This window comes from Montipora foliosa, chromosome 1 (genome assembly GCF_036669935.1).
Source record: "Montipora foliosa isolate CH-2021 chromosome 1, ASM3666993v2, whole genome shotgun sequence".
Lineage (NCBI taxonomy): Eukaryota > Metazoa > Cnidaria > Anthozoa > Scleractinia > Acroporidae > Montipora > Montipora foliosa.
The window spans coordinates 54,799,916-54,813,018 of record NC_090869.1 but is presented as its reverse complement, the minus strand read 5'-3'; the positions used below and the strand labels follow the sequence as shown (position 1 = coordinate 54,813,018).

The window sequence follows — 13,103 nt, the reverse complement described above, 5'->3', positions numbered from 1 at the left end:
CCTAGATGTGACAAATAAAACATCAAACAGGAAAACGAAATAAAGAGACAAAGGAGAAAATAGAGGATAGACCGGGTAGCCAAAACGTGGAGCCGTAATCGAAGTCGGTGTCGTAGGGTCAATTTTTTCTTTGTGATTTTTTTTTCCTGCAAGAATTCTGCAGGGCATTTAAAGCAAGTACAATAACTGCCATACCAGTTGCTTCTTTTATTCTAGCTTCTTCTACCTTCAGCAATTCAAAAGTCTCATCTTTTTGTGTGTCTTTAATTGAGACTGAAAAAAATTCACCGGATGGCGAAAGCTCGTCACTTTTAGTTGAATTCGATAGAAGGAGAACGCACCCTAACTTTGTTGAGATTGGGTGATTGTGTGGTCTTGCCAAAAGGAATCAAGATTTTCCTCTGTAAGGGATACCAAAATAGCCGCTCCGAAGATTCTTTGTTGTTTGTAGGGGCACGCTCGCGTGGATTCTCGCACGTGCATGACAGTATCTTTTTGTTACACCCGCTTAGTTTTGGAAACACAGGCCAAGCGACTGTCGAACGCACTTCAATAATCCGAGATTACTACAGTACTAGTATAGAATTCTAAAGTTTTAAAATGGTTTATAAAATCTTGACCTTAAGTGGCATTTATCTGATAATATGGATACTGTCTTGGTCAAACATGACCTTTTAATTCACGGTATATTGTGTTTTTATCATGGAAACAGCAAAGCTAGCCAATTCTAATATCAGTGCCGCTGTTTATTAAAGCAACTCCAAACGTCATCGGTATTGTGCCCGATGAAAACAACGGTTAAGTCAGTAACGGGAATATAATTACTCATAGTCGACCATTAGTCGATTACGCGTACGCTAGAAAGTTCTTTCTCTTTCTTTTTCCTCTAAATGTTTCATTATGTTTATTTTCTCAGTCTCTGTTCAAAATCAACTGCTTAGTTGATGCACTTGATTGTGTTGAACCGGCAACTGACGATTGACCGGCAGAACATGGCCTTGCAATTGAAACCTTGGGGGAAATAGTGAAATCAGAGCTCTTCTGAAATCTGGCATTTTACTCGCGTACAAAATGGGGTTAACAAGAGAATTTGCGTAGTAGAAAACGATACCCACAAAATTCAACCGACGATTTGTTAACCACGAAAGGGAAGAAAAAACATCTGTGCCGAAATACAAAAAAGTGGTAATGACATACGGGAGCCACATCAGTAAAGATAAAATAGTCACAAGAAGCAATGTCTTCGTCAGCTTTGTTTCTCTTCTGAATGCACCATGTTGCTGAGGATGTCTTCCGCAATAAATCTTGGCAGCAAGGAGCGCGTAGGAAACGCAAATGACAAGTAGAGAACAAACATTAAATGAATTCCATAGGTAAAAATAATCACTTTTTCCTGCCTCATTTATATGAGGGATAGTTACGAAAATAACTGCCAGCAACACAGCTGTTGACCAACAAGCAACGACAACAACTTTATAAAATCTCTTTGTGACAACGCGTTGTTTAAAAGGTCGAAGGGTTGCGTGAGCTCTCTCGACGGAAATCGCTGCAAGGTTTATCAGTGACGTGATAGGAAAAATAACGCGGAACCAGCGAACGGCGAGACCTTGCGTTCCATTCCAGATGTTACACCATTTTCTGATTTCAAAAAAGGCTGTAAGTGGTTCCGAAAATCCCCCTACTAGCATATCCGCAACTGCCAGATTGACTACCAAGTACATGCTTTGCTGTCGAAGAAAGCGTCTTTTTATAAATGCGAGAATGGTGACAAAATTGAATGTTACTATGAGAACACTTTCAGCAGTTTGCACAGCAAGCATCGTGATGCACTCAGATGAAGAAAACACCATCTTGAACATGCAAGTGTGAATAATTAAAACACCTTATAATCTGTTTAAAAACGAAAGAAAGACCATGAATGATGTTCACTTTACAAGCAGTAATCAAAACGAAATGAGGGGAGAAACACATCCCCAGGCTCCATATAAGCTTCGTGCCATGATGTGACATTTACTTTTGTGCCCATAGTTGCACAGCCAATGATAAGCTTATATGGAGCCTGGGGATGTGAAAGCCTACACTCAGCCTGCGTAGCTGGTGGTGACTGGCGGTATTTTTGACGTGAGCGGTATAAGACTGGCGGAGAATGGGGAGGAGCGAAGCATCCCTCCCCATTCTCCGCGCGGCTTCGCAGCTCGTTAATTTGTCTCTCGCCCCAACAATACCGCCAGCTACGCAGGCCAGGCTACACCTGGCGCGTATTCAGTTGTGCACAACAAAACTATAGAAAATATTATTTTTCTGCTCTGAACACATAACTAAACTAGTGTACCTAACTGGTAGAACTGCGGCCGAGGGGAAGGAAGATGTTCAATTATGCTTGCGGTATTTTATTTAACGACGGTTTGTGGGTGGAATTGAATGGAGAACTTAATCGTTCTTGAGCAAGGACTGTACAAAACGTGGACCCCCAAGAGAAGAAAGATAACAATAAATGGTTTTCACAGTGACGTCATCAAATTCTAAAACCAAAATTGCAAGGTCTTCTGAATTTTTATCTAAAGCAGTCTGAAGATGACCTAAAAATGCATCTTTTTTTCAAGTTTCCAGTTCCGGGACGTCTTTCGTTTCGAAAATACAGCATTTTGAATTCGAATTGTCACCTTGAATGACACCATGATGCAAAGCTATTTGGTTGGACAAAATGTTTATCCCTATGAATCTCAGCAGTTTCAGCCTTTTAAGTGCATTAGGAGGTGTGTTCATACACACGTATTTTATCTCATGAGCGAAAAGTAAGCGCTGTTATCACAAAGTGAACTACAAATGTTTGCGTTGATCACCCGCCGCCATACTGGTGGACCACATGGCATCTCCATACAAAACTCTATAAAGTTGCGTGAAACGCTTCCACAAATAACTCAGAAACGATGTACAGAACAGACCTGAGAATTGGAGAGGTTGTTAAAAGATTTGTTTCTTACAACGTTCCAAGTCTTTGACCTTGAACGATTTCAATTTTTTTTCTTGCTGCGTGACAGTGTTTGAGGACACGAGAAGCGAAGCAGGCTCTTGCCTATGATCATACCGGGCATCTTAATTCTTCCGTTCGTGCATGACCACAGTCCCTTGCGTTTCGAAGAAAAATGCGTTCTTCTCCCGATTAGAGAGCTGCCTCGTTCGTTCGCTTCAGGCTCACTCACTGCAGCAGCAATAACGTCAGTAGGAAGCTGACTATGCCACAGGTGCTCCAAGTTTAGTGCGAGAGAAAGCCAACAATTTTACGATAACCGTTGACAACCGAGGAACTGATAATGGCTAAATTCGCATCGAATCTGGAAAAAAAACCACACAGGAAGGAAACGACCCACAATGGCAATGAGGTTAGACTTTTTAAGTGAGAATCTTTTTCGTAAAAGTTTCTTCTCAGGTCTTTTATCGGGATTCCCATACAAATCCTTATATTTTTGTTGGCTTTCCCCCACACTGAGCTCGGGGAAACTGTGCCTATGCACGAGGAACTTCTCTGACAACTGGAAACGACTGGAAATACAAGCAACCTAACTACGAACTTATGCCTCCTTCATGACAACCGCAAATTTCCAAATGTTTGTATGTTAACACGTTACGTTGCAGATTTTAACGGATTCCGGCCTAATGCTGCTTGCAAAATATTTAGCTTATAACCTAAATTCGGCATTCTAACCATTGAAAATTGATTCTGCTTCATGTACTGAGGTTTCTACGCATGTGGCTAACAGTCTGCTCCACTGACTTATCGACTTAACAGTTAGTTAGAGACCAAGACGTAAAGCTGCATGAGAAAGGATGGCGGAAAACAAACTCTCAGGCTGACTATAAGGGCGTGCAAGAACTGTATGACCTGTTTGCTTAATATGGCACGGATTTCATTTTGTAAGGAATTTATAGCAGACAACAGTACTGACCAGGGAAAACTTTTTAGAGCCACCAAGAGAAGTTAAAGCATGATACTGGTAATTGTCTTCCGCCACATGATGATAAATTTCAGCTTGCAATTGATATGGGCACTTTCTTAATGGAAAAGATAACTGTTATCCGCAAAGAACTCGATGACGCGGCTTCACAGGCCGCTTGCTGTTATCTGCATAGAAGATCTTGGTCAATGGATGTTGTTGGACCGGCTCAAGCTTAATTACGACAAGACTGAATATCTACTGATCGGCCCTTGCTGTGGGTGATCATTTCGTCAAGTAGCCAAGACCTTGGGCAGTTGGTTTGACCAGCAGCAGTTACAAACATCAATAAAATATCTAGTGCTTCTTATTTTTATTTACATAATATTGGGCGTATAAGGAAATTTTTATCAGTTGAATCTATGAAATTATTAGTACATGCATTGGTCACGAGTAGAGTAGATTACTGTAACAGTTTGTTATATGGTTTGCCACAAATTCAAGTATCAAATTACAACGTGTTCAAAATACTGCCGCGCGCGCCTTAAATTTGTAATATCTCACGCTTTGATCATATTTCACCAGTGCTTTTCCAACTACTCTGGCTGCCTGTGAACTTTAGAATAATTTTTAAGGTTTAATTCATTATACTTATAAGGTGATCTATGGCATAGCACCAACATATATTAGCGGTCTTATTACTATTAAATCTAAGGGCGCGTTCAATTGACCGTATTCCGGGATAGGAATACGCGGAATAGAAGTTAGAAGTCCTTTGTTTTTACGGAGATTCACATTAAAATTGTCAAACACCTGCTAAAAGGCTATTTTAAACATATCTTTATTATCCTTGTTGCTTTAAAACGCCAAACACACAGTTTTAACTCATCACACCAAGTATTCTTATTTCGAAATCGGGTCAATCGAACGCACCCTAAATCTAACTACTCGCTCAGATCTAACACTGAGCTATCCCTTGCAGAATTTCTGCATGCCAGATAAACTACGATTGTAGTTAGTGATTCGTGCTTGCAGATTTTCATAGATTTCACTGTGTGCAGAATTTCTGCATCTCACCGAGCACATTTGCAGAAATATTAGAACTACTGGTGGCGTGTTTAACTGACCGTAAAATTGTGACTGTCAAATAAAGGCATTCTTCCCCATCACGTAACCGGTTGCGTTGTTGTGGGATATAAAGGATTGTGGATGAAAACATAAGGTAGGCAATTTTTTCAACTGAAATTAGTCATTTGGGGAAAGAAAGAGACTCGTTTTAGCTACAGACATTACGGGCCCGTTATTGAAACAAGTTGAAACTGAAACCGCGGTTTATCATGAGAATCGTTTTACCTCCTCAAATTGTAGAAGAGAGTTGCAGCTTTAAGTCGACTGTCGACCTTTCGACTGTTCTCTTGCAATCTCGACAGTTTTTCGATGACCACATATATTACCAATGCCCCAAGTAAAAATGACGCGATTTTTTTAAAACCATTGTTGAAAATAACTGATCCAGAAGTTTCACCATGAGGAGCTTAACTTGGGTCAGGAATGTGGGTCCCCGCTGTTTAGGTAAAAAAAAAATTACCAAAATCTCAGTGGGAGTTGTAACAAGACTCACACTAAAAAGGCAGAGCGAGAGACAAAGGGAGAGAGAGGTGTTAATCTCGACACATTTGTTGGGCCGACTTCGTCATGAGTTTTAATGACGACAAATAACTCAAATTACTTTAAATTAATTTTGAGTGATGTGTCAAAATAGTCCAGAGGCACAGTAAATCAATCTGAAATATTTTCTAAAACACGGTTTACAACGGCCATCATCATGCAATTAAAAGATGGAAAATTATTTCTCTATTCTCTTTATTTCAAATTAATTTAAACACAGCCAAATTATATCTTAACTTTCAGGCTACCGATATGCAACTTGTTTTGCCGGCGTACACTTTTCTCAACAGCAACGGTGAATTGGTTCTTTTCTGATTTTAAAGCAATCCATTTTAAAGTTTTATACCTATGGAACTCGATAACTGAGGAATAAAACTCAACAGCTATTACACCTTCGAACATCTGCTTCCCTAATTCTCCGGTTAAACATGAAACGTTAGTGATGTATTGGTGTATTTGTTAATTTAAACACAGGCAAATTATTTTGTCAGTTAACTTTCAGGCTACCGACATGCAACTTGTTTTGCCTGGCATACACGTTTCTCAACTGCAACGGTGAATTCAGTAAATTGGTTCTTTTCTGATTTTAAAGCAATCCATTTTTAAGTTTTATACTTATGGAACCCGATACATGTAACTGAGGAATAAAACTCAACAGCTATTACACCTTCGAACATCTGCTTCCCTAATTCTCCCGTTAAACATGAAATGTTAGTGATCGATGTATTGGTATATTTGTTAATTTAAACACAGGCAAATTATTTTGTCAGTTAACTTTCAGGCTACCGACATGCAACATCTTTTGCCTGGCATACACTTTTCTCCACAGCAACGGTGAATTGGTTCTTTTCTGATTTTAAAGCAATCCATTTTTAAGTTTTATACTTATGGAACTCGATAACTGAGGAATAAAACTCAACAGCTATTACACCTTCGAACATCTGCTTCCCTAATTCTCCGGTTAAACATGAAACGTTAGTGATGTATTGGTGTATTTGTTAATTTAAACACGGGCAAATTATTTTGGCAGTTAACTTTCAGGCTACCGACATGCAACTTGTTTTGCCTGGCATACACTTTCCTCAACAGCAACGGTGAATTGATTCTTTTCTGATTGTAAGCAAACCATTTTTAAGTTTTATACTCATGGATCTCGATAACTGAGGAACTGTAGACTACGAGCAGTCCCTTTGTTTTCTTATAGTCCGTCGAGAGCGGAGCGAAAGAAACAGGCCGCGCGAAAGTTGGCCGCGCGAAAGCTGGCCAGAAGCGAGAAAAATAAGAGGGGGCAAGAAAGGATAATGAGAAGGCGCCCTCCAAGAGAGGATAATGGGACATTATCCTATAGCTCTTGGAGGGCGCCTTAATTCTCTACAAGCTGGTGTTTGAAATTAAAGCAAGAGAAAATGAGGGGACAGAGAGGGAGGCTCAGGGTGTTGGCCGGGATATGTCATGTCCACGAAAGTTATTTTTAGACTAGAGGAAGTCTTTGTTCTAGTCTGTCTTCTGAGACGTCCGCATGCAGACGTTAAGCCCACTTCGTCCGCCATTACATGAAATCTTTGCTTTTCTTTCAAACATCAGACCGAGATTGGCCTGCATGCGGACGTCTCGGAAGACAGACTTCCGCTCGTCTAAAAATAACTTTCGTGGACATGACATATCCCAAGGGCTGGACCGGGAGCCTCCCTCTCTGTCCCCTCATTTTCTCTTGATTAAAGGCGTTCCTCAAACTCGTCATCACTTACCAGTAACTTTCCTCTTGCTTTTTGAGGAGGAGAAGGTCCTGGGAGCTGACTAAGATGGAGAAATCTTATTGACTTTGATCGGATTTAAAACGAATTCATCTCCGACCCAAGTCACCTCGGATATGACACGTAAAATGTTTGTGCTGAAAATTGTTTTAAGGACACTTAAATTTAAAGTTAAAACTTCACAATACTAAACAGGTTAATCAAAGAATTATTCTCTTTGTCACTTCTTTTCTTTTTTGTCACAGATTTTTCACCCAGAATCTTTAAAACGAACCATTTGCTTTAAATTTCTTACTGGCCTTTAAATATTTACAAAAACTTACTACACCACGTAAAATTCTATTGCTCTTTCTTTTTTACGATGGACCTTGAAAGGTTTGTTTTTCTGTCAACTTTCGTAGTACATTATTTTTGTTCATTCAAATGAAATGCTAAAAATAGCAACTAAGTCACTGACAAGTAGTGAAAATGGTCTCCACATGCAATATGCTTTTAGTTCCGATTCTCGGCAACTCACACTTTTTTAGATCTTCTTCTGAGAATTCTTGCTGTTCCTAGTAATGTTGTTTTCTGCAAAAAAGTTCCTATACCTTCTGGACAGCTGCCTGCTCCCACCGCCAACGGATTGACGATCACTTTAGTCTTAAGAGCTCCCACAGTGTCGCTACTTCCCTCTTGGGATTCCGATATTCTTTTTTTACCTCCTCTAATTCTCTTTTCATGAACTTAAAAAAACTTATCTTCTACAAGATTTAAAACAAATTTAAACGGAATTGGAATGGAATGGAATTTATTTATCCACGGCCTGAACACCTTAAGAGCGCTCAGGAGCTCGTTCAACATGTGTCCGTGCATTCCGGATGGAATTGGAATTTTGCAGTGTTGGTTTTTGAGGAGGGGGGAAAAGCGGAGTACCCGGAGAAAAACCTCTCGGAGCGAGGAGAGAACCAACAACAAACTCAACCCACATATGACGCCAGGACCGGGTATCGAACCCGGGCCACATTTGTGGGAGGCGAGTGCTCTCACCACTGCGCCACCCCTGCTCCCAGGAGGAGATTTTGCCGTTAAACCAGCCTTAATTGTTTTAATTTAAGGATTATAATCATCTTTGTTACTACTTTCATCGTGTTACTAGTACTTCTCCTTTATTTCCCTAAGCTACAGAAAAGAAATCAACTTAATATGGCTAGGATCGACTAGGGCCTAACTCGAGAACCTTCCGGTTTATTTAGTTCCTAGGCTCAAACATGTGATTAATTAAAATCGTAGTTATGTTTATTTTATCTGTTTGTTGTTTGTTTCTTACTTTAAATTGTACATTAATTATGAACTGAGCCAATAAAATTTTGTTCTATTCTACATGTCTCATCATAGATGTCGCGCGGGTATACAAAGCCTGCATTTTTGTTTCAAGTCAATAAACTTCATAACAGGCTAATATGCTTTTGTAAGCACCCTTCACTCTTCGGTAATAACAAAACCCTCAGTTTCTGAATTATCACCTCAGTCCGCTTCTAAGCCACTGATGGATTCTGGACGTGCCCCCAGCACCAGCCCTCTGTGTTCTTTGAGGGTATTTGTCATGACGTGCCCCACATATTCCAATTTTCTATCAGTGCGACTATTGCATGGTCAAGCTTGTTTCGTTTGATTTCTGGCTGGCCTTGATGGGCCATGTTTATCGCATCATTAGGCTCTGTAATGGTTTATCCGGGTTCAGATATAATTGACTCTTGAATTTGCCGTCGAGTAGAGTTTCATTTTCCGTTGGTGGTTGTTATAGCAAGTTTCAGTTAGTTATCAGAACTGAGCTTCAGTGCAGCGTGTACTTGTCTTCTGAGCCAGCTGAAGTCGTTAAAGGTCCCTTCCACCAGGCCATCTGCACTTTTCACGTATGTCCGATCTACATCATTCTGTGAACTGTTCGTATATAACTTCCGAGTTTTATCGCAGTTCATAGATTCCAATTATCTTGCGGTCGATTATGTTGATACTACCACTCAAGACCGCTTTGTAATATCATTCTTATCGTTATCTGAATCGTTATCGTTATCGTTATCGTTTTCGTTTCATTACCATTATCAGCAGGAGCGCATGACTAGAAGCTTCCCTATGCAGTATATCCTTGAGTCAACCTTTGCCCGTATCTCTATTTCTAGAACTATAACCATTCAGCAGGATCACAGTTCTATCAATTTGCCTCAATTTGCACAGTTTGAATACTTTGTTTTTGCTTTTTTTGTCTTCGTTTGGCAATAACTTTATTCTGATTGGCCATGCATCCTAAACAGTGCGTGCAGAGCCAAAGAAAACTCGTGGCGTTCTCAAATTAGAAAATATGCGCAAAGGTTGATTCATAGGGCTTGTATGGGAGAGGCAAGCTTCTATTCACGGGCTCCTGTTATCATCATGCATGGATCTGCGTACAGAACACGAAATCGATTATACATCATTATCGTTTCAGTACCAAATGAACAGTTCAGTTCATGCCCCTGTCTGCGATGTCATGATGAACGCAGGTGATACCTGATTTTGCGGGTTCCGGCAAAAGAGTACAATCAGAGCTCGCCTGAAATCTGACATCCTAGTTGCGTACAAAATGGGATTAACAAGGGAGTTTGCATAATATAAGAAAAGGAAAATACTAGCCACTTGATAACGTTGAAGCAAAGAATAGGAAGAAAGCATATCAGTGGACAATAAGAGAAGAGAGGTTGTGATATGTGGCAGCCACATCAGTAAAGATACAACGGTCACAATAAACAATGTCTTTGTCAGTTTTCTTTCTCTATTGACTGATCGGCGGTGAGGAGAATGTCTTCCGCAAAACATTTTGACTGCAATGAATGAGTAAGAAAGACAGATAACAAAAAGACAAATTAAACTGAATGAATTCCATGCATAAATTTTGTTAACGTGGTTATGGAGGAAAACGAGGGAAGTCGATAGCAATGCAGCTGTAATCCAACTAGCGGCAATAACCACTGCATAGAAGCGCTTTGTAATAACACGATGCCTGAATGGCCGAAACGTTGCGTGCATCCTTTCTACGGAAATCGCAGTAAGATCTGCAAGAGAAGCAATAGGAAATAAAACCCACAAAGGAAAATATATTCTATGCCATATTCGGCTACCACCGTAAGGCTCGACCTCCTTCCACAAGTGGCACATTGACCCCAAATTTATGGAACTTATGGAACACGAGAAACCACCAACTAATGCATCTGCAACCGCCAGAGAGATGACCAAGTACATACTGCGCTTATGAAGATTACGATTTTTAACAAAAGTGATGATGAGAATAAAATTGAGCGTTACTATGAGAAAACACTCAGTAAACAACACGCTTAACATCGTAATGCACAGAGAAGGAGGAAACGCCATCTGGAAAGTTCTTCTCAATAATTTCCGCCTGGTAAAAGTTAATATTTCTCAGGTCGTTATCTGTGAAAAAATAGAAAACAGGGCGGGAAATTAATTAAATACTGCTATCTCAGTTTTCTTAATATTAGAGGGACTGTTTTGTTTGTCTCCCGGGTGGGATTCTGAAATTCCATAAAGACGGGGCCGAAGAAATTTCGTTTCGCTCTTTATATGGATTCCGGCCAAATTCACTTATTCCACGCTTAGCACAAAATGAACTAGCTGGGAATTTCTATCATTTTATATTATCATTTAATTTGAAATGTTTCTTTCAGATAATTAAAGTAGAGTGCATACCCTAGAACAAGTTTGAAAGCTAAGTATATGTTTCCACTTTCAATAAAAAAAGTTCCTTTGTATATTAATTAAACTTTTTTTCACAAAGCAATTAACCAGCACACAGATCTTCTTCGCTTTTTGTTTGGTTATCATTTCATCGTCTTATCTTGAACTACATCACATATAGACTACGAGCAGTTCCTCGTTCGCCGCTTACTTCATTTGGTCGACAGGCACGAGAGCAAATGGTGGCTATTTTCTCGGCGGGTGAAACAAAAGCCGAAAAATGCGTCTGCTCTCGCAGGCTATCTACTTGCGCTCCAGGGACTGCAAGTAGTCTATGAATTACATAACGTACGTAAATTGCAATTTAAAAAGCTAAGGAAACGGTTCAATTTGGTCACCTCACGCGTCGATCGTGGTTTAGAGATCGACAAAAGAAAATTGTACCAAATATGAAACTGATAACACACGGAGTGTTCAGATTTTAATTGTTTTTGCGCAATAAAACAACTGTTTTTCGGCGTTCTCGACAACTTCGTGGTTGCGTAAAATCTACAACATTACATCCTACAAACAACATGATGTATTTCTCCTAAAATTTTTTTTTTTCCCCTTCTAAAACCTCCCCCGAAGCATATTTCTGAACATATTTTATTCCAGAACCCTTTAATTTCGAGGTGGGAAACGATGCATTACTTTCCTTCAAAACTGAGAGGGAATAGATTCCGTGAGTGAAATGAAACAAATGTATAAGTCAATATTCGTGAATATTCGAGATTTAACAAATTCTCTCTGGTCAGGTGCTTGAGGTCGCCAGTCATCTTCTTCTTCGAGTTCTCCTCTCCACCATAGTTACTATTAATTTAGTTTTTTTTTTAATCGATATCAACTTCTACTTAGCCCGACCGCCAAAAACCAACCTGCCACCACTTTTCAGGCAGTTGTAAAACTAAAAATTAATTGCTTTTTATAGCACATTATTTTAAAAGAACAACTAAAACCCTAAAAATCGTAAAGATACTTTAAAGCTTTATACTATACTGTTACGCTTGAAGTTGCCAATCTTTTAAATGCATGAGGAAAATTAAAAGATTCATGCTTATGTACGTAGGATATGATTTCATATCAAAAATGTGAAAAAGTAAATCGTGATTTACGATATGGTTCATGAAGAATCTAAGTTTTAAACTTAAAACACTTAACAAAGCCGACTTATAAAACTTACTTCTATTGAAAAAACAGTATTGCTTTTCAAATCTTGCTCGCAGTACATGAAGTCTCTATCGATCGAAAAGAAAATTCCATTTACAGCTGTATTGACTCTCAAACATGGATTCCGCTGTAATGTTAAAAAGTCTTACTCACTGGAAATGACACCTTTTTTTTTCGTTGGATTGATCGACCATTCCTTACGATGCTTGACAAAGGACTCATCTGCCAGTAGGCAATAGCTGGTTAAAGCCAAATCACACCTGGCAAAACTAAGATCTTCAAATTCTATTTAATTTGTTTTTCTTCTGACAGACAATGGTGAATCGGGGACATTACGGAAAAAATCCGAGTGCTCCGGCTACAAGAGCCGAACGTACGATCTTCCGATTACTTGCTCCAATGCATGCTCTATAGCCACTGAGCTAGCATATAACATCTCTTTCAGTACAATCGCAAAAATGTTCAATTTGGACATTTTAGCGCCAGTAAGTGTGGAGTAATATAGCTCCTACGAGTCTCGAAACGGAGCATCCGAACTAATGATCGGAAGGGTTCTATTCCTTCAAAGAAGCAATCGGTTTCACGCACCGAGTATTCCCGAGTTGTCATGGCAAAATAAATAGAGGATATTACACGGTGGTTAGAAGATATGAATTTTATGTTCGAGTGGCAAGAACAATCATCTCACGAGTGAGCGAAGCGAACGAGTGAGATATTGTTCTTGCCACGAGAACATAAAATCCATATCTTCGAGCCAACGTGTAATGTTCTTTTTATTATATGGAGACTAAATATTGAATATTTCCGATTTTAATGTGCTTCAAAG

The 13,103-nt window shown here is 39.5% G+C and overlaps 2 protein-coding genes across 2 annotated transcripts; both read right to left on the bottom strand.

Annotated features, from left to right (window-relative positions):
* Positions 1–929: 929 nt before the first annotated feature.
* LOC137998189 (neuropeptide FF receptor 2-like) lies at positions 930–1,850 on the bottom strand. Its single transcript, XM_068844593.1, has one exon. It carries the CDS (start codon positions 1,848–1,850, stop codon positions 930–932), a length of 921 nt encoding a protein of 306 aa, XP_068700694.1.
* Positions 1,851–9,844: 7,994 nt separating this feature from the next.
* On the bottom strand, positions 9,845–10,663 carry LOC137997922 (melanocortin receptor 5-like; the record flags this gene model as incomplete). The annotated part of the gene is made up of 1 exon (XM_068844252.1): positions 9,845–10,663. A coding segment is annotated over one exon (819 nt), but the record flags the coding sequence as incomplete, so codon positions are not given.
* Between the last annotated feature and the right edge of the window lie 2,440 nt (positions 10,664–13,103).